Source organism: Gopherus evgoodei, chromosome 4 (assembly GCF_007399415.2).
Source record: "Gopherus evgoodei ecotype Sinaloan lineage chromosome 4, rGopEvg1_v1.p, whole genome shotgun sequence".
NCBI lineage: Eukaryota > Metazoa > Chordata > Testudines > Testudinidae > Gopherus > Gopherus evgoodei.
Genome location: NC_044325.1, coordinates 34571724 through 34593186, shown reverse-complemented (window position 1 = coordinate 34593186; position 21463 = coordinate 34571724). Strand labels below are relative to the sequence as shown.

The 21463-nt window shown below is 39.0% G+C and overlaps 1 protein-coding gene across 7 annotated transcripts in view; it reads left to right on the top strand.

The window, feature by feature from the left end:
* TDP1 (tyrosyl-DNA phosphodiesterase 1) overlaps positions 1-21463 on the top strand; it is a 110150-nt gene that overhangs the window by 35915 nt on the left and 52772 nt on the right. For 5 of the 7 annotated variants that reach the window (XR_003999951.1, XM_030558943.1, XM_030558941.1 and 2 more), the window contains exon 13: positions 1997-2104. Coding sequence is in view for 6 of the 7 variants with exons in the window: in XM_030558943.1 (XP_030414803.1) it covers positions 1997-2104 (108 nt within the window). In the remaining variant the exon portion in view is untranslated. Of the gene's footprint in view, positions 1-1996; positions 2105-5385; positions 6205-7400; positions 8230-21463 lie in introns of those variants that run through there. The other 2 variants (XM_030558945.1, XM_030558946.1) reach the window with 2 other exon arrangements.

Below are 21463 nucleotides of genomic sequence, written 5' to 3'. Positions count from 1 at the left end.
CAAATGAAACAAGTGTTCCCCTACAGAGGTGGAGTAATAATATAATAAATGAGCAATGGGCTGTTAAATGTTGCAAAATCTCAAGAGAAAAGGAAACTGCGATAAAGTATTGGCAAAAGTGATAGGAGGAATAGGTTTCCAGTTTGAAATTAAACTGCTACTCAGGGTTACAAAGAACTCTAGTCTTTTTAAAGAAGGAGATAATAGCAGACATTGGTTGGTTGTAATGCTGATTACATAATTCCAATAAGCAGAGATGTTCACACAAAGTTCCTTCCTCCCCCTGCCACGCATGCCTCAGCCTTCAGTTCACACCTTAACATAATTTTTTTTAACTTTCAACAAAAATAAAACCACAGCTTGAAGTAATTAATTATAATAATCTCTCAAAGCTAGTCCTTTTCAACTTTACTTATTTAACACTTAGCACATTGAACAGGTCTGAGGTTCCTGGTGGCACGAGATCAGGCTTTAACCATACTCACGGCTAACTAAATTCTGATGCAGATGTGTTTATTACCCTAAGATATTTAACAGGAAGTAACCCTCAGGTTATTGTTATATTGAAATTTACTCTCTGTCTTTTCTTCCTTTTCAACCTTGCTGCCAAAGAATGATTTCCCCCATCTTCTGCAGTCAGGTTTAGAATTTGTTTTGTCAGGATTTTAAAACATGCCAAAAAAAACCACTATCAACTTGAAATCTAGTCAATTTCAAACATGAGTTAAACATACTACATCTGCCCAGAATCTCTTGCCAATTACTTTGGTTTTACAGTTCTGTTATCCAATTTTTAAAAATGTTTTTCTCCCTTGTTATGTAATATATTTAGGTTGACAGAATTCTTTTTAAAATCCTCTTTCCAATCTCCCTTTCCATGTTACTAAACTCTCCAGTGACTTTTTTAAAAAAAAGTGACTTGAAAAATAAGTTTAAAAGAAAAAATTGAGTGGAGAGTTTGAGACTTCTCCTTCTTCTTCCTTCCCATCTACTCTCTCCCCACAAAAAAATCTGTGCTACCCTTTCAAAGGAAATTCTTAGCCAAACCAATACATTTCCCTTTCTGATAGCTCTAGTTATTCATGTTTGGAGAAACACCACTATCTATCTAGGTCTCTTGGGCTGTTAAGTGGATTTACTGTAGTTAGATGATTCTGGTGCTTAAATGGAAAAGAATTGGTGTTCCTCTTGTTAAAATACAATAATTTTGTTGGGAGGGGCAGAAGGAAAGTGAACATAGGTGATCAGTCAAAAGGTTAAATATTAGCTTGGTGAACAAGAAGAAGGATTGTCCTCTAGATTTTGGCGGAGGAACAGAAGTCATGAGATCTGGGTTTCATTCCTGACTCTACTATCAACATCTTGTGTAACTTTGGGAGAATTACTCAGTCTCATTCTGCCTTCATTTCACCACTGATTAAAATGGAGATAATGCTTGCCCCACTTAACAGGATTGTGGAGACATAATTCACTAATGTTTTGTAATGTGCTTTGAGATAATCTTGGAACATGCCAAAGAAATGAAAAGCACTGTTGATGAACTCCTGATTGAATAAGTCCTTTATTAGTTCCAAAGGGCACTTTATCCTCTTCTACTTGGCTAGAAGTTTGGAATCCGTTCTTAAAGTGTTTGGTGGTGGATAACTGGGGTGGAGGAATGGAATATTTCCTCAAGGCATCTTGAGGCACACACGAAATTTATCTGTTTGTGTAAAAAATAAAATAAAAAACCCCCCCTTGCAATATATAAATATGGCCTGACTTCCCACTGTGTTGTGCAGTGGGCTTTAAGCAGTATCTAGATGCATAATTGAAAGATTTCAAATGATTTGTTTTCAGTAACATGCTAAGTAAGAAAATATATCAAACTTGGACTGCTGGAGCCACGTGCCCAACATAGGTACAGAATGAATTACTTGTTATATGGTACAGTGCCTTTGGGAGTTACAAAACTAAAGCTTATTATTTGAAGTAAATTCCTTTTTTTGTTTTGCAGCAAATGGTCAGCAGAAACCTCAGGCCGCAGCCATGCTATGCCTCACATTAAGACTTACATGAGGCCATCTCCTGACTTTCAGAAGATTGCGTGGTTTTTAGTTACAAGGTAAATGAACTATACATTCATAATTCCTGCAAACAAAGACTGCAGACCATATTTACATGATGAAGGACTCAGTCCTGGGAAGCAATAACTCTGGAAAAAGATTTGGGGGTTGTGGTAGATAATCAGTTGAATGTGAGCTCCCAGTGCAACCCTGCAGTATGGTTTGGGAGGCTTTGTGTTGCATAGTTGCCATAGCTACTGCGTCACTGGGCAGCAAAAAATTCCATAGAGAAACCCTGCCCTTTGAATGAATCTCATTTTAATTGAGTACTTTGATTGTATTGATTTTTATTTCTCTCCAGCTGAAAATGGAATGTTACATATTGCACAGCAATATAGAAAGTCCCTTAGTTTTATGAATCTTAAGTGGATTATTGCTGTGTAAATACTTATTAATGTGGAGTGACTTTGCATTTTCTTTCAGGCCTGTCAAATTGTAGCTAGATCTAGACTCTGGTTTGCCTGTTGATTATTTTATTTTTTCTAAATTTGTGAGTACCTCTGAATAATGGTATTAGTTTGAACCTCTCCTAGTGCAATCGATGTTCTGTGTAAATTTTCCACACAGCTCTGCCATTGCAATTTAGTCCTGACATACACCCCTTCTCCTGTTTTAATCTTGGATGTCTCTGGAGGCAGCTAATCTTATTCAATTGTTTATCTTTGTGATGCATACAACTAGAATGAGGATGAGATCATCAAACACCTTTCTGCATGTGAGCCAGGCCTTCACTGACAGACTAGTGCACCGAAATAACTGTCCTGTTGCCTACACTGTATAAGAGCCAAATCCTACCCTCTGCTATAGATGTGCAATCAGTTTGAAGTTAGACAGCAGTTTATTCTTTGTGCTAAGGTCCCCGTATCTATTAGAGCTACTCTAGTCTGCTTGCAGCTTGGAGTAGAACCAGAGCTGCTCCTGAAGTTCCCTCCAATTATTTCTGCAGCCAGCCACAGCTGGTGCAAAGGGAAATTCCAGACTTTATATCAATGTTTTAGATTAACAATTCAGATCAATGTCTAATTCCCAGCCATGCCCCAGAACTGCAGTTGGTTTCTGGAGAATGTCTCTCTGCAGCTCCACTTCCTCTTTGGAGGCATTTTCAGCAGTTGGTCTTCCTGCAGACTTCAAGGAGCAAACAAAGCTGAGAAAAGTCAGAGGCAAAAGGAAGGGTCCTTGGGTACATCTACACTGCAGCAGGGAGGTGTCATTCCCAGCTCAGGTAGACATACACATGATCGCTCTGCTTGAGCTAGAAAGCTAAAAGTAGCAACATGGCTATGGTGGTGCAGGCAGGTACCCAGCAGATCGGGCATGACTGTACTCAAGTTGCTAAGCCAAGCCTCCACAGCCACACTACTATTTTTAGTGCATAGGCTAGTGTAGCACTGGCACTGCCCAAGCTGGGAATTACACCTCCCAACTTCAGTGTAGCTTCAGCTTCTCTTCTCTCCCCCGCTCCCCATATCAAATGTTTTGTTGGGGAGCTTGGCTGGCTCTGTGGGCAGAACACAGTTTTCTTTGCAGTCCCTTCAGGGCAAGCTCGCCTTGAGGGCAGGAGGCAGGATTGGAAAAGCACTGGCTCCAAGGAAGGCAGGGGAAGTGAAGCCAGAAGGGCAGTGCACCAAATGGAAGATCATGCCTGAGTCCCTATAGCCTGCACCAGCAGCCATATCTCTGATCACAGAACTTAGCAGTCTCCTCCCCCTCCCCTTCCCTGTGAGCTGTGGATGGAAGGCATGGGACACAGCATGAACATTGCCAGGGCCAGACTTAGGCCTATGGTCAATTTCACTGCAGCCTCCCTCTTCCGTGTCCCTATTGGGGTCCCTATGATGTCACACATAGAAGGGGCTCTTTTGAAGATAAGGAGACTTCCACTTGAAGTTTATTTGCAGCAGTTCTCTGAACCCAATTTTACTTCTCCTTCTGAAGCATGGTTGTGGGGACAAAAGGGAAAATAAATGAATAAGAAAATTAGTGTCTGGTTCCCTTGCTTACCTTTATAGAGTGCAGCATGGGAGAGGAATGCAGAAAAGACCCTGGCCTCTGTTTTATAAGTCAAGATGGTTCCTTGGTGTGCATCAGTCAGAATTTAACCTGATATCACTACTAAAGATAAATGTGACTATTTTCCCTGGTGGTCTGGGAATCAGCATTTCTAACTGGGGGAGATGTTTTACCTGAAAGAGTGGCCTCTTCACAGGCATTTACATCCCAGTAGGCATCATCTCAGCCCCTCCTTTGGGCATAAAAACTCAGGAGGTATCAGGGCAATAAAAATAATCTATGAACTGTCATCTGACACTTGACATGCCTGTACATGATTTCAAAAGCATTGCTACGTGTGGTTCCTCTCAACCTAAAAATCACAAGGCCTGAGGTCTTGTCCCTGGGAAGGAAGGGATTAAGGGGAATTGAATTGAGATTGGTTTCATGCAAGTATTTGGGGCTTTGGTGTCTGAGATCAGATGCTTATACAAATCAATTCCCCGATATTTTAGTGATAGAGGGGGAAGTTTTATGGAAAGCTGAGACTGTTCGGTCATCAAAAAAGTTGTCTTGCATCCTGACTCCTGTCAGACGCTATGGAAAAGAATAGAGATCATATGGGAAGTTGAAGCAGTCTGTGAAATATAGCAGAAAAAAACACCTCTTTGCAAGTGGTAACTAGAGCACATGCGGGACCAGTATTGGCCCTCTGTTGCTTCAGAGCTATCTGCAGGTCTCCCAACCAGCCCTGTGTGCAGTTAGACTCCCAATTGGTGCCAGGCTGTCTCAGCTGAAGAGCAGAAGGGCTGCCGATAGCCTTGGTCAAACAAGGTCATGGCACATTGTCAGGTACCCTGTGGAGCTGTACAGGAATTTCAGGAAGAGATTTGCCCCATTCTCAATCTCAGCAACCCATGGAAAGACATGACATGAATGGAATGAACCATAATCTACTTCAGATCAGAGCATTGCAGTCTGCTGCCTATCTTATCCTCAGAATCAGGTACAAGCAGAACAGGCCCATATATGAAACATCTAAATATGCTCCTAATGGAGGCTTGTTTTCAAAGCATTCCTACTTTACTATCATCAGACAATTTTTCATGTTTTGCCGATGGATTGCAGCATTTTTTTCTTTTCCCACCGATAGGCCATTATCATTTGGTCTCACGTGTGCTCCCATGATCTCTTGAGGATTGTGATAGCAATAATATTGGCTTTAGAAAAGAAAGAAGTTCATCTCTCTCTCTCTCTCTCGGCAATTTTACTAATGAGGGTTTCTCTACAGAAAGCAAGCCGATGGAAAAACGCATACAGTTCCTGGAGTATCATGGATTCAGGACAGACGTGGTGTCTGATGTCAGTTATGGGCCTGGGCTGGGGATGAATACTATTAAGAACAAGGTCTCATCTCAGAAGCATGTTAACATGAGATGAAGATGGCCATAATGAAAAACAAGTGGTATCTCAAACAAAAATCCATTTCTTATTGGACTCTGTTGGGAATTCTGAACTTCTATACAAGCATGCTTTAATGATCTAGTACATATAACACCGATCCACTAATCCCCTCTGCATTTCACTCTGTCTGATCTGTTGGTAGCGATCTAGCTCCAGTTGTATATTCTCCACTCCCACAAGTGATAAATGTGGAGAATCTTGCATTTTCTTTTTTAAGGGATCTTCCTAATTCACTTCAGAAAAAGAACACAGCATTCACCAACTGGAAAACAGTCATTCACTGAGGTCTCAGAGCACTGTTCCCTTCGTGGATAACAGACCTCTCTGACTGTCATGACCAGAAATGTGTCTGATAGAATTTTCATAACGCAATCATCCCTGAACCAGGGAGAAATTCTCCTGTCCTGGTCAGAGCAAAGTTTTCTATCTCTATACGCAATGCCTGTCAAGTGGAGATGAACACCAAGATTTACATGGCCGACATCTGATTAGCAGAGTGGAATTTGCATCAAGAAATATTTTGCTGATCCTAAATCAATTTTGGTGGGTTAGTAATTGATCTTTTTGCACCCAGAAATGGTAAATAAAGTTACTCCTAGGCGAATTTTGCACCAAAAAGTTTTGTGCAAAATAATTTTAAATTCTGCATGTTTTATTTGTCAAAATAACTGTATAATCATGTCAGTTTCAATTATTTTGGTAATTTATTTCAAAATACCTGTCAGCAAGTATGTCTGTAATTCATACACACAAATAAATTCCCCCAGAAGTAGAGAGTTAAAGAAACCCCTGCAACAACATGAGTCTTGTTTCTCTGCCCCTTCCCTCACAGAGCCCAGCAGAGCCAGATACTCACACCTCTTCCTTCCCCCCAGAGCCCACCTCTGGGTCCCTCCCTGGCCCAGACAATCACATCTTCCTACCACCCAGAAGTCAGCTGCTTCCCCCCCCCCCCCACCCGCCCCTGGCGGAGACACTCACACTCTCTACCCCCCAGAGGCCAGCTGTGAAGCCATTCCCGGCCCACACAGCCGTACCCCTTACCTTCCAGTAGGGTGACCAGACAGCAAGTGTGAAAAATGGGGACAAGGGTAAGGGGTAATAGGAGTCCATATAAGAAAAAGACCCAAAAATCTGGACTGTCCCTATAAAATTGGGACATTTTGTCACCCTACCTTCCAGAGGCAAGGAAGAAACAGCCTGATGCTGGGTCCCAGGCTTGCATGGGGTGTCCTGCTCGCTACCATCTCTTTCCTTTAGGGCTTGCTGGGAACTGCAGCTGCTGGGAACCATCCAGTTTCCTCCCCTTCCCCTCTTGGCCTTGTCTTCTGTTTGCGAGCTGGGCTCTGCCAGGTCCAGGAGCCCCTAGTGGCAGCCAACATCTCTGAAGCCCATTTCTGGGTGGGAGGAGGAAATTAGGAAATTCTGCACGCACAAGATTAATTTCTGCAAAATTCTGCATGGCACAGAATTCCCTCAGGAGTATTAAGTGCCCTGTGTGCCTATGTAGCAGGACCTCACATGTAAAATATTGAATGACGTCTTGCAAATATAGGCAAGGTACCTGCTATGTGTCCTCCTACCATTTCTACTGCTCCTCAGGGCATCTCAAAAGATAACCAAGAGTGTGACAGTGACACTGTTTATCCCTTTCTGACTCGAGGTTATGGCTGTCAATCTTGCATTGTAGTTTTGCATGACCTCATCATTGCCTTTTTGGTGGATCAGCACAAAGAGGCTGAGACCCAGGAGCTCAGTAAACAACAGAACACGTATTTATTACTGGAGAGGGTACAGAGGCAATTCCCCTCATGCTAACTCCAAAACACTTTCTTTCCCCAGATGGGAAGCTACATCCTCTAGGGGCTTTCTGTTGATGTGCCCCAAACGCAGACCCGGCCAGCAAAGTGACTTAGTTATTGTATCTTTGGATGTCTTTATCTGACAGAGTTGGTCTGCTGTTGCATGTCCAGTCTTCCATCCAGGACCACACATGTTTAAAAATGAATATTTGGATGAAGTGACTTTTGGGGTCCACGAGAGCAATAGGAGAAAACAACAAGTAGAACTTACTCTGATGGCTGTCCAGTCCATAATTTAGTTACCATTTTAAACCAATTAAACATAGCTTTGAATGACTGTAGCCCCAGGAGGCTTTATCATGTATTTGAATGTCTAAGCAAAAAGAAGTAGTCTCATCACTGGCTTACAGGGTTACCTTGGGCAATTTATTTCATCTCTCTGTGCCTCAGGTTTTCCATCTGTAAAATGGAGATAATGATACAGTACTGACCTCTTTCAGTAAAGCAATTTGAGTTCTACAGATGAAAATCATTATATAAGAGCTGGATGATGATGCTGTTGTTCAATAAGAACTTCCTCCTTTTGAGTCTGCTTCATCAAGGAATCTATAACCCATGCTATCATGTAGCAAATGAAACAGAGCTTGTTGCCTGTAAGTAAGGACACCTAAGATGTAATCCTGGCTCTTTCACTGACTTGCTCTGTGACTTCGGGCAAATCACTTCACCTCTGTACACTTAACCTCTGTGCAGTTTCTCCATCTGAATACTGGGTATACTTCCTCAGAACGTTGTTGTGAGGCTTATTCAATACACATCAAGTGCTTTGAAATCGATGGAGATACAAAAGGAGCACTTAAAGATGATAATGTCATTGTGGAGAAACTAAATGAATTGTTTACTTCAGTCTTCATGGCTGAGGATGTTGGGGAGATTCCCAAACCTGAGCTGTCCTTAGTAGGTGACAAATCTGAGGAATTGTCACAGATTCAAGTGTCACTAGAGGAGGTTTTGGAAGTAATTGATAAACTTAACAGTAACAAGTCCCTGGGACCAGATGGCATTCACCCAGGAGTTCTGAAAGTACTCAAATGTGAAATTGTGGAACTATTAACTATGGTTTGTAACCTGTCCTTTAAATCAGCTTCTGTACCCAGTGACTGGAAGAAAGCTAATGTAATGCCAATATTTAAAAAGAGCTGTAGAGGTGATCGTGGCAATTACCGACCGGTAAGTCTAATGTCACTACTGGGCAAATTAGTTGAAACAATAGTAAAGAATAAAATTGTCAGACACATAAGAACATAAATTGTTGGGCAAAAGTAAACATGGTTTCTTTAAAAGGAAATCACGTCTTACTAATCTATTAGACTTCTTTGAAGGGGTCAGCAAACAGGTGGATGAGGGGGATCCAGTGGACATAGTGTACATAGATTTCCAGAAAGCCTTTGGCAAGGTCCCTCACTGAAGGCTCTTACATAAAGTAAGTTGTCAAGGGATAAGAGGGAAGATCCTTTCATGGATTAAGAACTGGTTAAAAGACAGGGAACAAAGAGTAGGAATAAATGGTAAATTTTCAGAATGCAGAGAGATAACTAGTGGTGTTCCCCAAGGGCCAGTCCTAGGACCAATCCTATTCAAATTATTCATAAATGATCTGGAGAAAAGGGGTAAACAGTGAGATGGCAAAGTTTGCAGATGATACTAAACTGGCTCAAGATAGTTAAGACCAAAGCAGATTGTGAAGAACTTCAAAAAGATCTCACAAAACTAATCGATTGGGCTACAAAATGGCAAATTTAATGTGGATAAATGTAAAGTAATGCACATTGGGAAAAAATAACCCCAACTATACATACAATATGATGGGGGGATAATTTAGCTACGATTAATCAGGAAAGAGATCTTGGAGTCATTGTGGATAGTTCTCTGGAAATGTCCACGCAGTGTGCAGCAGCAGTCAAAAAACCCAACAGGATGTTGGGAGTCATTCAAAACGGGATAGAGAATAAGATGGAGAATATCTTATTGCCCTTACGTAAATCCATGGTACACTCACATCTTGAATGCTGTGTACAGATGTGGTCTCCTCATCTCAGAAAAGATACTGGCATTGGAAAAGGTTCAGAGAAGGGCAACTAAAATGTTTAGGAGTTTGGAACGGGTCCCATATGAGAAGAGATTAAAGAGGCAAGGACTCTTCAGCTTGGAAAAGAGGAGACTAAGGAGTATAAAATCATGAGTGGTGTCGAGAAAGTGAATAAGGAAAAGTTTATTTACTTGTTCCCATAATATAAGAACTAGGGGCCAACAAATGAAATTGATGGGCAGCAGGCTTAAAACAAATAAAAGGAAGTTCTTCACACAGCGCACAGTCAACCTGTGGAACTCCTTGCCTGAGGAGGTTGTGAAGGCTAGGACTATAACAGAGTTTAAAAGAGAACTAGGAAAATTCATGGAGATTAAGTCCATTAATGGCTCTTAGCCAGGATGGGTAGGGAATGGTGTCCCTAGCCTCTGTTTGTCAGAGGGTGGAGATGGATGGCTGGAGAGAGATCACTTGATCATTATCTGTTAGTTCACTCCCTCTGGGGCACCTGGCATTGGTCACTGTCGGTAGACAGGGTACTGGGCTGGATGGACCTTTGGTCTGACCCAGTATGGCCATTCTTATCTTCTCAGATAGAAAACACATTATTAGTGCAAAATATTTTTTTTTTAAAGTACAGTGCTAGGATTTCATTTCAGGATCGAGTAGGAACAGAAGCTGGGATATAGGAGTGTTTTTCTGAACATTGCTAACTCTGGTAATTGGTAAGCAAGGTAAGTTATGAGAAATCTGTGTGTGTGAGGAAGTAACAAAACACTATCATTTACAAGTATGCATGTGGTGGAACTGTTATGGTTGCCTAGCAATCAGCAGGATATATATTGTGGAACCAAAGAAATGTTACTGAGCAAAAACATTAATGTAGGTTTCAGATGGGTGAGAGAGGTGCATTATCTACCTTAGGTGTTCAGACTCCTGTTGAAGTGCTTTTGTAAAGGGAAAAAGGAATTAAATGAGTTATGGCAGCACTGTTGTGTATCTAATTTTAATTAAACATCTGGTTTTTTAAATTGCGAATATGTCTAGTTATAGACAAATTTCACAAGCTGTGTGTGGGCATCAGCTGTGCCCCTGGGTATTATATAGACTGCAGAACAGTGTATGAAAATTATTAAATACTGTAATGGAGTTCACTAGTGCTACTTAAATTAGCCAGATCGGAGGTTCTTACAAGTCTAAATCTAGATTTTTTTTTCTAATTGAAAATTGCTTGATACTGAACAGATAAAACTGAATTGTATGTGTTTCCCTGTCTTGAGATGTTCCCTTTAGGTAATAAGATCCCCTGTTGAAATACTGTTTTATCCTTTCTTAAAGCAGCAGTTGGCAAATAACAAGAGGAATGTAAGTCTCTTAGCAAAACAGTTGCCATAGCACAGCATGAAGGAAAAATGCAATGTTGCGTCCTAAACTATAACAGTAGTCCTACTAGTATCTCATTGTTGGGAAGCTTTTCCTGATATTTAGCCTAAAATGTCCTATTTGCAATTTCTTCTGAAGATTTCTAGTAATACACCCATGTACAATGCTAAATAATATGTCTCCCTGTGGGGATTATTATCTCTTCAAATAGTTGTAGAATTCATCTTAGCCTTTGCAGACCCCAGATCAGGACCTTGTTTGTTCTGTGATTCTGTGCTGCATTATGTGCTATGGAATTCACCCCATACCACAGTTGTGTGTCCGAATATAAGCTTTAATTTAAAATAAATGTTGCTAAATATTATTGTTGTAAAGAATCTTGAGAATGTGAGTCAAGCATAAATCATTACAGGAATATATGTGGCATCTATACCCCCACTGCATTTTGGGAATCCCATTGCTGCAAAACCATCCACTATGTCCTGCACATTGCCCAGAGTCACAGTTCTTTGAAACAGGATGCAGTTAATAGCTCTGCACACTTGCATCACAGTGGATTTCCCAGCTCCAAATTGATTTCCGACTGATCGGTAGCAATCTGGTCTTGCAAGCTTCCACACAGTGATCACTCCTCACTTCTCCGCTGTCAGTGCAACTATCATTTTGGTGTCGCTGTGCCAGAGGGCTAGGGCAGGCTGCGCTCAGACATCCAGGAATGTGGCCTTGCATAGCGAAGTTCTGCAGCCACTGCTTGTCATCCCGTACCTGCGTAACAATACAATCCCACCACTCACTGCTTGTTTCTTGGGCCCAGAACCAGCTCTCCACCATCTGCAACTGTTCCGTGAATGCCAACAACCACCTTGAACTGTTTCTATGGCCCACAGTAAACTAGTCTCCAAAGAATCATCCTCTTCCCTGCGGCTTCTCTGTTGGATCTGCAAGTACTGCAGGATCAGCATGCAATGCCCACAACACTCATCACAATAATGTAGAGTTGTGCAGGATTTATGCTTCTCAGATGGCAGACACACGGTTTTGTGGGGCTTATGAAAAGGGGTGAAAAAAATTATGGGATGAAGAAAATGCATCATGTGATATTGAAACTGTGTTCCTAGTCACCTCTGCTTTACTCATTTGCCCCCATTAAGCATTGCAAATGCTTCCCAAAACAGGTTCTTTTGTTGTAAACGATGGTGTTTAAAATAACACTTTATGCTTTGTGTAAAACTGGAACTGTCCTCTTTTTGAAATTGTATTCTTTTAATTGACGGAGTACTCTTCAGGAAAAGAAACTGCTGAGCAGAAGGCAAAAATCTGTGATCCCTAATGTCTGTAACCCAGCTTGTTTTCCTTAGTCTCCTGTCTATAAATGGGGCAGTGCTGCTACCATGTATTTCTAATGCATCTTGTTTGAAGATAAATGCATCATTGGAGAATTTGCACTGTGGTTTGACATAGCGAATCAAAAGGATTTAATTCAGTTCCTAAAAACCTATAAAAAATATAAACACAAACCCTCTGCCTTTGGGGCATGTAGTAACCCGACTGCTTTGGATCAGGGAGACGTTTATTTGAGGACATTGAGGATTGGCACGGAAAGGTTGCACTCAGTCCAGGCCCCATTGTGTTGAGTGCAGTACAGTGTGTGAGAGCATACAGTCCGTGACCTGAAGAGCTTAATCTTGATTGATAAAAGATGCAACAAGTGCATATGACAAACATTAGGGAAGAGTCCCAGGGAGAATGAAAGTAACAAAAAGGTCAAACTTGATAACACAACTTGATAGTTTAAGGATAAATAAATGTTAGTAGTGTTCCCCATCTGCCATGCTACCTAGCCTTCTTTGATAGGCTGATTTCTTGTATGCATCACAGCAGAAGTGAGTATTGAGGAAGAATGCTATAGAATTAAGTGAAACAATAAATAAAGTGGGGAAAAACCTTTCAGTACAGCTGCTTGCAAATATTTTTACCAAGATAAAATTGTACATGGTGTTTTTATGGGACTGTAGGAGTGATAGTAAGGAGTTGGACCCATTTAAAATGCGTAATTAAGTATTCATGAGAGACCGTGCTAGCAAGTTTATTTAAATCTTTCACAAAATACTAACTGGTAACTACAGTACCTGATGTTTATTTCAAACATTATGGTTATTGAATAATCTGCAGCAATTATGCCAAGTTACCTCATTATAAATTACAAATAACTGTGCACTAGACCTGTGAATTAATGTGAAAATATGGATTAAAAGTTCTATATAATTGTTGGTACTGAGTGCCAGAACTGTGTGTTCTGCCTTTCCCATTCCTGGTTGGCATAAAAACCTCAGAGGATGAAATTGCAAGTCATTCAGCTAAGTTAGTGACAGTACTGCTAGCCAGTTAAGTCAGTCCTGCCACCTTAAATTTGCAAGATTGCTACTTAGAGTCCTTTGTGAAGCTTAAAGAGACAAGGTCAATTTAGGGATTTTTATTTTTATTTTTATTAATTTGCAGAAGTCCCATTTTATGGTGTCACTCTTAAATACTATGTCTGTGCTGTTTTGTTATTTATAAGTGCTTTTCTGCTCTCATGACAATACTTAAAGGGTTTTTCAACAAAATAGAAATCTACTATTTGGGGAAATAGTGAAACTGACTATATACAGACAGCTGTGAAGTACACATAAACTGAAAAAAGAGATGATTTGTTACTAACTTTAAGTTCCAATAAATGTGTGTGTTACTTTGTTATACCCCTGTATTTATAAAATGCTTCCTCATACTTTCCATTATAAAAGATTCTTGCAATTTCTTTTTTTTGAAAGAAGCTCCAACATTTCTGCTGTTTTGTTGGCAGACCTTTGAGATTTAGCAGGGTCAGAGTCCTGGGAGAGATGCACTTTTGGCTTGTCCCATAAGATTCCATCAACTTTTGCTGAGTTGTAAACAGTTTAAAATGGCGGTTTCTGTTCTTTCACATGTGATTTTCAGGGAAGTGTTGGCAGCATGCCAAAATAACACTAATGTTCCAAAGAATTGGACATCTCTCTCCAAACCATTCTCTTCCCGCCCCCCACCCCCCATCCAGCTCATGATCCCAGGTACCACCATCCCATCTCCGGGGAGACAACACATTTTGCTTTAATTTTGACCTCATTGTAAGAAGGGGGCGGGGAGTGATCACTGAACTGGAAGTTGGTGTTTACCTAGGGGCCAGTGGTTATGACCTGATTTACATTCAGTATAGGTGAACAGAGGCAGTCCTAACCAGATATAGTTATGTGGTGTTTTCCAAAACTGAGTGAAATTGATGATTTTGTTTTTTGTTTAATTATTTTTACTTCTAATGTAAATTGTGTGTTCTTTAAGAAGTCATCAGATGGTCAAAAAGCCATGCTTCCACATTCAACAAAGAGAAATGCTTTTGGTCAAAGCCTATCTTGTTTATGAGAGGAACGCCACAATTAGAAATAATTTAAACAAATATATAACATGGGAGGGGAAGAGGGAGTAGAGAGCATCAGTATAAACAAAAAGTTACAAAGTATAGAAAATTAATAAAGGAAGCTAAAGACATTAGGGAAGAATCCATGTCTGGTAGGACTAAGGTCAGTAAGGAGTTCTTTAAGTATGTCCGGAACAAAAGAAATGCTAACAGTGGTATAGGCTAATTACTAGATGGAGATGGTTAAATTATTAATGAGGCAGAAAAGGTAGAAATGTTGAATAAAATTTCTGATTCTTAGATCGAAATAAGCAGGCTGGTGTATTCATATCACATGAGGTTGATTAATTTCCAGCACATGAGTAACAGGAGGATGTTAAACAACATCTACTAAGGAACAGTTCTAACTCAATAGAACCTCATAATTGACACCCAAGAATCTTAGAAGATGTCTGAGGAAAATATCTGGCTCACTAATGTTAATTTTTAATAAATCGTGGGGTAGTGGGGAAAATCCAGAAGACTGGAAGTACACTAGTGTTGTGCCAGTGTTTAAAAAGAGCAAGCAGGATGAACAAGATTAACCTGACATCAATCCCAGGCAAAAGAATGGTAAAGTTGATACAGATTGGGTCAGTAAAGAATGAAAGGATGAGAATATGCCAGTCAATGTGGTTTTATGGAAAACAGCTCTCATCAAACAAACCTGCTTTCGTTCTCTGAAGAGATTACAAGTTTGTTTGATAAACTTAACTGCTTAGGTCATGCATCTGAAGAAGTGGGTATTCACCCACGAAAGCTCATGCTCCAAAACATCTGTTAGTCTATAAGGTGCCACAGGATTCTTTGCTGCTTAGGTGTAATATACTTAGATCTTTGACTTAGTACTGCATGCGGTGTTGTTATAGCCGTGTTGGTCCCAGGATATTAGAGAGACAAGATGGGTCTTGTATTTAGCTGTCACTCTTAGTACCTTTCCCAGACCTGAAGAACAACTGTGTCGCTTGAAAGTTAGTCTCTCACCAATGGAAGTTGGTCCAATAAACAATATTATCTCACCCATCTTGTTTCTCTTATTACTTCATATGACATTCAGATTAAAAACCATTATACAGTATCAATGAAGCACACGTTAAATGGATTAAGAAAATTTTAACTGACACGTCTCGAGTAGTTGTCAATGGGGGAATCATCAAATATGGGTGTTAATAGTGCTGAGTACTATAGGGCTTGTTAATTTGGCAAAGAAAGGCCAATGACTGGAAGTTAAAGGCTGATAAATGGGAAATGAGATGCAAAGTTTTAACAATGAAGGTGATTACTCATTGCAACAAACTACGTAATGAAGTGATGGACTCTCCAGTTCTTGAGGTCTTCAGAGGGATTCCTTTCTGTAAGATATGCTTAGTCAAATACAAATTATTGGGCTAAATGTAGGAGTAGAGGGGTGTAATTCTGTGGCCTGTGAGGTACAAAAGGGCAGACCAAATGATCTAATGGTCCCTTCTGGTGTTAAAATCTGAGTCTGAAACACAGGGGGCAGAAGCTTCCCAAATTTCCTGGAGGTTGAGGAATGGAGAGAGTTGGGCTACACTACCCCCAGACCAGTATGACAACTGTACATAATAAAACTTATTTTTTACCTTTTTCTGTTTTAAAACAAACAAAAGTCCCTAGGAAATTACATACCAACAAACTCCTGTAGCAGCATGTTGTGGTTACAAAGTCCAGCAGTCAAAAGTTAGAAAATGCCAGATTTATAGTTGCCCATGCAACTTTACTTTTGCCCCCTTGTTTTTATGTATTATGATAAAAAATTAATAACATGATTACATTGTAATATTTTCTTCATTTCACTGGGAGACAGAGTTAAGGTCATTTCTTAAGTTTTACTTCTTGCTTTTAACAATTTAATAGTGTTTTAATAGTTTCTATTTGAATACGCTCTGTAGCAATAAACTTTCAGACAGAGGCGCTATGGTAATAATAGTAAATGTGATTTTTTTTTTGTTTCTGTTCATTCAAATGTTAAATTATTATTCGACATTATATTGTGAATAGAACATACATCTGTGTGGACTACAGAACCAGGACATTTATCTGTTTCTTTGCTCCAGATTTTTGTCCATTTGCCACTGTTTTAAAACATTTGACATAATCCTTTCCTTACGGTCTCTCTTTGTGAGTGCTTTGGTCCTAGAAAAAGGTTTGCTCAGGGCTAGCATTTAATAGCTTATAATGATGAATGGAGGATGTTCATATCTCTCATTGCTGCTGTTTGCGTTAATATGGCTATGGATTTGAACTGTCTACACTACATAAAAGCACCACTGCCGGGAAAGGCTGTGAAAATGAAATCTTAAATTCTGCAAAAATTTAATTAGACATAAGAGCTGGAATAATTTTATGCCACTTGGGGTATTAAGACACATACAACTGGTTGTAGCTCCAGTAGGTACAGGAGCGGTAAACGTTACATTAGTAATACTTGGTGATTATAAAGCTTCTTTTATCCAAGGATTTTAACACACCACAAATTTTAATCCTTAGAACATCCTTGTAGTGGTATTCTTATTTTACCAATGGGTAAATTAAGGCAGAGAATGAGATTTACCTGAGGTCATGCCATGACTATGGCAGATCTGATTTCCTGACACCATGTCCCATACTCTAACCTAGGGGTAGGCAACCTATGGCACGCATGCCAAAGGCAGCATGTGAGCTGATTTTCAGTGGCATTCACACTGCCTGGGTCCTGGCCACCAGTCTGGGGGGCTCTGCATTTTAATTTAATTTAAAATGATGCTTCTTAAGCATTTAAAAAACCTTATTTACTTTACATACAACAATAGTTTAGTTATATATTATAGACTTGTAGAAAGAGACGGTCTGAAAATGTTAAAATATATTACTGGCACGTGAAATCTTAAATCAGAATGAATAAATGAAGACTCGGCACACCACTTCTGAAAGGTTGCCAACCCCTGCTCTAACCCATAGCCAACACAGCTTTATAATTAGATTGAAGGTTTAGTCACACAAGCAAACAAAAGTGCAAATCTCCAATTCTTATTTGCCTCCAGTTGTATCCATGGTTGCAGTTTTCCATCTTTAAAAATATATAAACCCTGACGTTTCCCCTACCCCCTAGAATTTCTTCCCTGCTGCTTTTTATTCCAGATCTTCACCTACTGCTCTGAAACTGCCAGCAAGCTACTGCTTTACAGGAACACTTGCGTTCAGCAGAAGCAGTAAAGCAGCAGCTGGTTGGAACTGTCTTATTTAAAAAAATAAACAACTTTTCTTTACTGGAGTGACATCCATGTGACTTCTACTTTCACTGTATTTACCCAAAGTCTTGTGGCTTTTAATTTCTCATTTTTTTAATTAGAAACAAACAACAACTATTGATTGGTATAAAGATGTAATGAGGGAAAAGATTTTTGAGCTATAAATTAGCCTGTGTTACAGGGTACTCTTTTTTTTTTTTGGTATGTCAAATACAGAAGGTAGCAGCTTTTGAACTCTTTTGGACTAGAAGGTATAGAAACAATCTCAAATACGAACTCGCAGATGGGAGTATCTTCCTCTTTAATGCCTCTTTCAGATTTCCGGTCATGATGCTCCTTTTATTTTTTCTGTGACTATTGTTAAATTTGGAAAGCAAAATAATAGATCATTAGAGTCCTTTGCCCTTGAAGAGCAATAGATAGCAAAGCTTCTGATCCAACCAACCCCCAGAGAATGTATCCAGTTAAAGAAACTGATTCTAAAACTCGAGAAATTCATTTGTGTATATATGAGTGTGTAGCTTTTCTGGTCATCCTCATCAAAGGGGGCAAAGGATTTTCCAGTTCTACCACAGGATACACTTGTATGTATCCTTCCCCGATGTCATCCATGTTTCCAAATCTATGTTTGTGTGAGGCAGCATTCAGTTCAGTCTTTTGTACAGTAGCTAATCAGTAGGGTTGATATTCAGTCCTGGTTTATGAGAGTGCATGTTCATTGGAGATGGGGGGTAGGATTTTCAGAAGCACTCAGCATTGCCCTAATTCTGTTCCCTTTGGTTTCAGAGAAGACTCTCATTGACACTGATAAGAATGGAGTTAAACCAATTCTGAGCAAATCTAAACCATTTTGGTTTATTTGTTTATACTAATAAATCTCTGGCTGAGCAGTTTAGGATAATTCTGGGATCATATTTAACTGGATGCTGTCTATGAATTTTCTTAAATTGGCAAATTTCGAAAGAGTTAGCTTTCCAATATGTCAGTAGTTTAAAAATATTGTCTTGGTATGAAAAAATTTTCAGTGCCGCTAACTTTTGAGATTTTATTGTGAGTCTTAAATTGTTTGTTTTCCTTCTCACTTTTAAAAGCTGGAGTCTAGGGATTTGATAGTGTTAGCTTTTGGTGTGGTTGTACGTGTGTGGGAAGAGGTAGGAGGTATTTTTAAAAGAAGCTTTTAGCCCTCATAGTTGTGGAGAAAACTTGAAAACATTACCGTAGTGTATTCTAAAGACTCCAAAAACAAAAACAACCTAAAATCTGTTTAAAATATCTGATGATTTTTCAGCCAATCCAATGATTTTGGGGGGGGCGGGGGCATGACTTATTTTTGGCTTGCTAGCTTTGGCAGTGCTACATATTATATTATAAGAATTTTTCTGCTATCAATAAAATAGATCACTTAACCCCTTAACTATTGCCTTGAGATTATTTTTCTTTTTTTTAAAAAAATAATCCATGGGAGCAAACTTGCAACCTCAGAAATGCAGTGTGAGCTTTGACTATTCTCTTATGCAACAGGCCCCTGGAAAGAGTAGAAAAAAGAATAGACTGATTTTGGAAATGTCATATTTAATTGTAGCTTTCATTTAACTTTTGCCTCCTTTGGAGGAGAAACAATAGCTAGGCTTGGAATAATTAGATTTTATTGGTAAATGGTGAATGTCAATTTCACTGTGCATGCACAAATCCACAGAAAAGTCCACTGATGATCAAAATTTACAAACACATATCAAGTAAGAAAAATACTGCTTGAGAACTTACTAGTTTGATTTATTGATTTGCTTTATATATTTTGTAGGGCTGTCGATTAATCACAGTTGACTTACGCAATTAACTCAAAGAAATTAATCATGATTAAAAAATAAATTGCAATTAATCGGAGTTTTAATTGCACTGCTAAACAATAGAATACCAACTGAAATTTATTAAATATTTTTGGATGTTTTCTACATTTTCAAATATGCTGATTTCAATTACAACACAGAATACAAAGTATACAGTGCTCACTTTATATTATTTTTATTACAAATATTTGCACTGTAAAAATGATTTAAAAAAAAGGGTATTTTTCAGTTCAGCTCCTAAAAGTACTGTAGTACAATCTCTTTATCGTGAAATTGCAACTTACAAATGTAGGGTTTTTTTGTTACATAACTGCACTCAAAAACAAAGTAAAACTTTAGAGCTGACAAGTACACTCAGTCCTACTTCTTGTTCAGCCAATCACTAAGAAAAACAAATTGGTTTACGTTTACAGGAGGTAAGTGATGCTGCCCGCTTTTTATTTATAGTGTCACCTGAAAGTGAGAACAGATGTTCACATGGCACTTGTAGCATTGCAAGGTATTTACATACCAGATATGCTAAACATTTGTATACCCCTTCATGCTTTGGCCACCATTCCTGAGGACATGCTTCTATGCTGATGACGCTCGTTAAAAAAATAATGCATTAATTGAATTTGTGACTGAACTCTTTGGGGGAGAATTATGTCGTCTTCTCTGTTTTACCCACATTCTGCTATATATTTCATGTTATAGCAGTCTCGGATGATGACCCAGCACATGTTCATTTTAAGAACACTTTCATGGCAGACTTGGCAAAATGCAAAGAGGGTACCAATGTGAGATTTCTAAGGATAGTTACAGTATTCGACCCAAGGTTTAAGAATCTGAAGCACCTTCCAAAATCTCAGAGGGATAAGGTGTGGTGCATATTTTCAGAAGTCTTAAAAGAGCAACATTCCAATGAGGAAACTACAGAACCTGAACCACCAAAAAGGACAATCAGCCTTCTGCTGGTGACATCTTACTCACATGATGCAAATGAACATGCATCTGGCCACACTGCTTTAGATCATTATCGAGCAGAACTCACCATCAGCATGGACACGTCCTCTGGAATGATAGTTGATGCATGAAGGGACATACGAACCTTTACTGCATCCCGCATGTAAATATCTAGCGATGCCGGCTACAACAGCACCATGCGAACACCTGTTCTCACTTTCAGGTGACATTGTAAATAAGAAGCGGGCAGCATTATCTCCTGCAAATGTAAACAAACTTGTTTGTCCTAGCGACTGGCTGAACAAGAAGTAGGACTGAGTAGACTTGTCAGCTTTAAAGTTTTACACTATTGTTTTTGAGTGCAGTTACTTTTTGTACATAATTCTACATTTGTAAGTTCAACTTTCATGATAAAGAGATTGCATTACTGTACTTAGGTGAATTGAAAAATACTATTTTTTTACAGTGTAAATATTTATAATAAAAATAAAGTGAGCACTGTACACTTTGTTTTTGTGTTGTAATTGAAATTAATATTTGAAAATGTAGAAAATATCCAAAAATATTTAAATAAATGGTATTCTGTTATTTAACAGTGAGATTAATGGTGATTAATTGTGATTTAATTTTTTTGGTAGCTTGATAGCCCCAGTAGTTTGATGTGATGTTGACAATTTTTGTCTTAATGGTGATAAAGATTTAACTTTTTGAATCTCAGCATCCACTGTCGTTAAAAAATTGTCAGGCCTCTCCCCATAATTTCCTGCAACAGTGAAAATTGAGATAAAAATTGAAAAAATGCATGACCTTATGGGTTTTAAGCAATTGTGAATATTTAAATAATCTTTAAAAATTCTTAAAATAAATATTAGTATTATCCATCAAAATTATTTAAAAAAAAAATTCTTCCACACTTAACTGTAGTAAGTGTCATTTTGTACATAAGGAAGGCACATAGTTGTTGAGCGTAGCTTTTCTTTTTTTTTTTTTTTTTAATTTAAGAAAATTTTGTGTTTTGCTACACACAGGGTAGTCATCCCAGAGACTGGATCAATTAAGATAAGGTAGAAAGTAGTTTTATGAATAAAAGTAAGTAAGTTGAAAGGAGCACATTAGGGT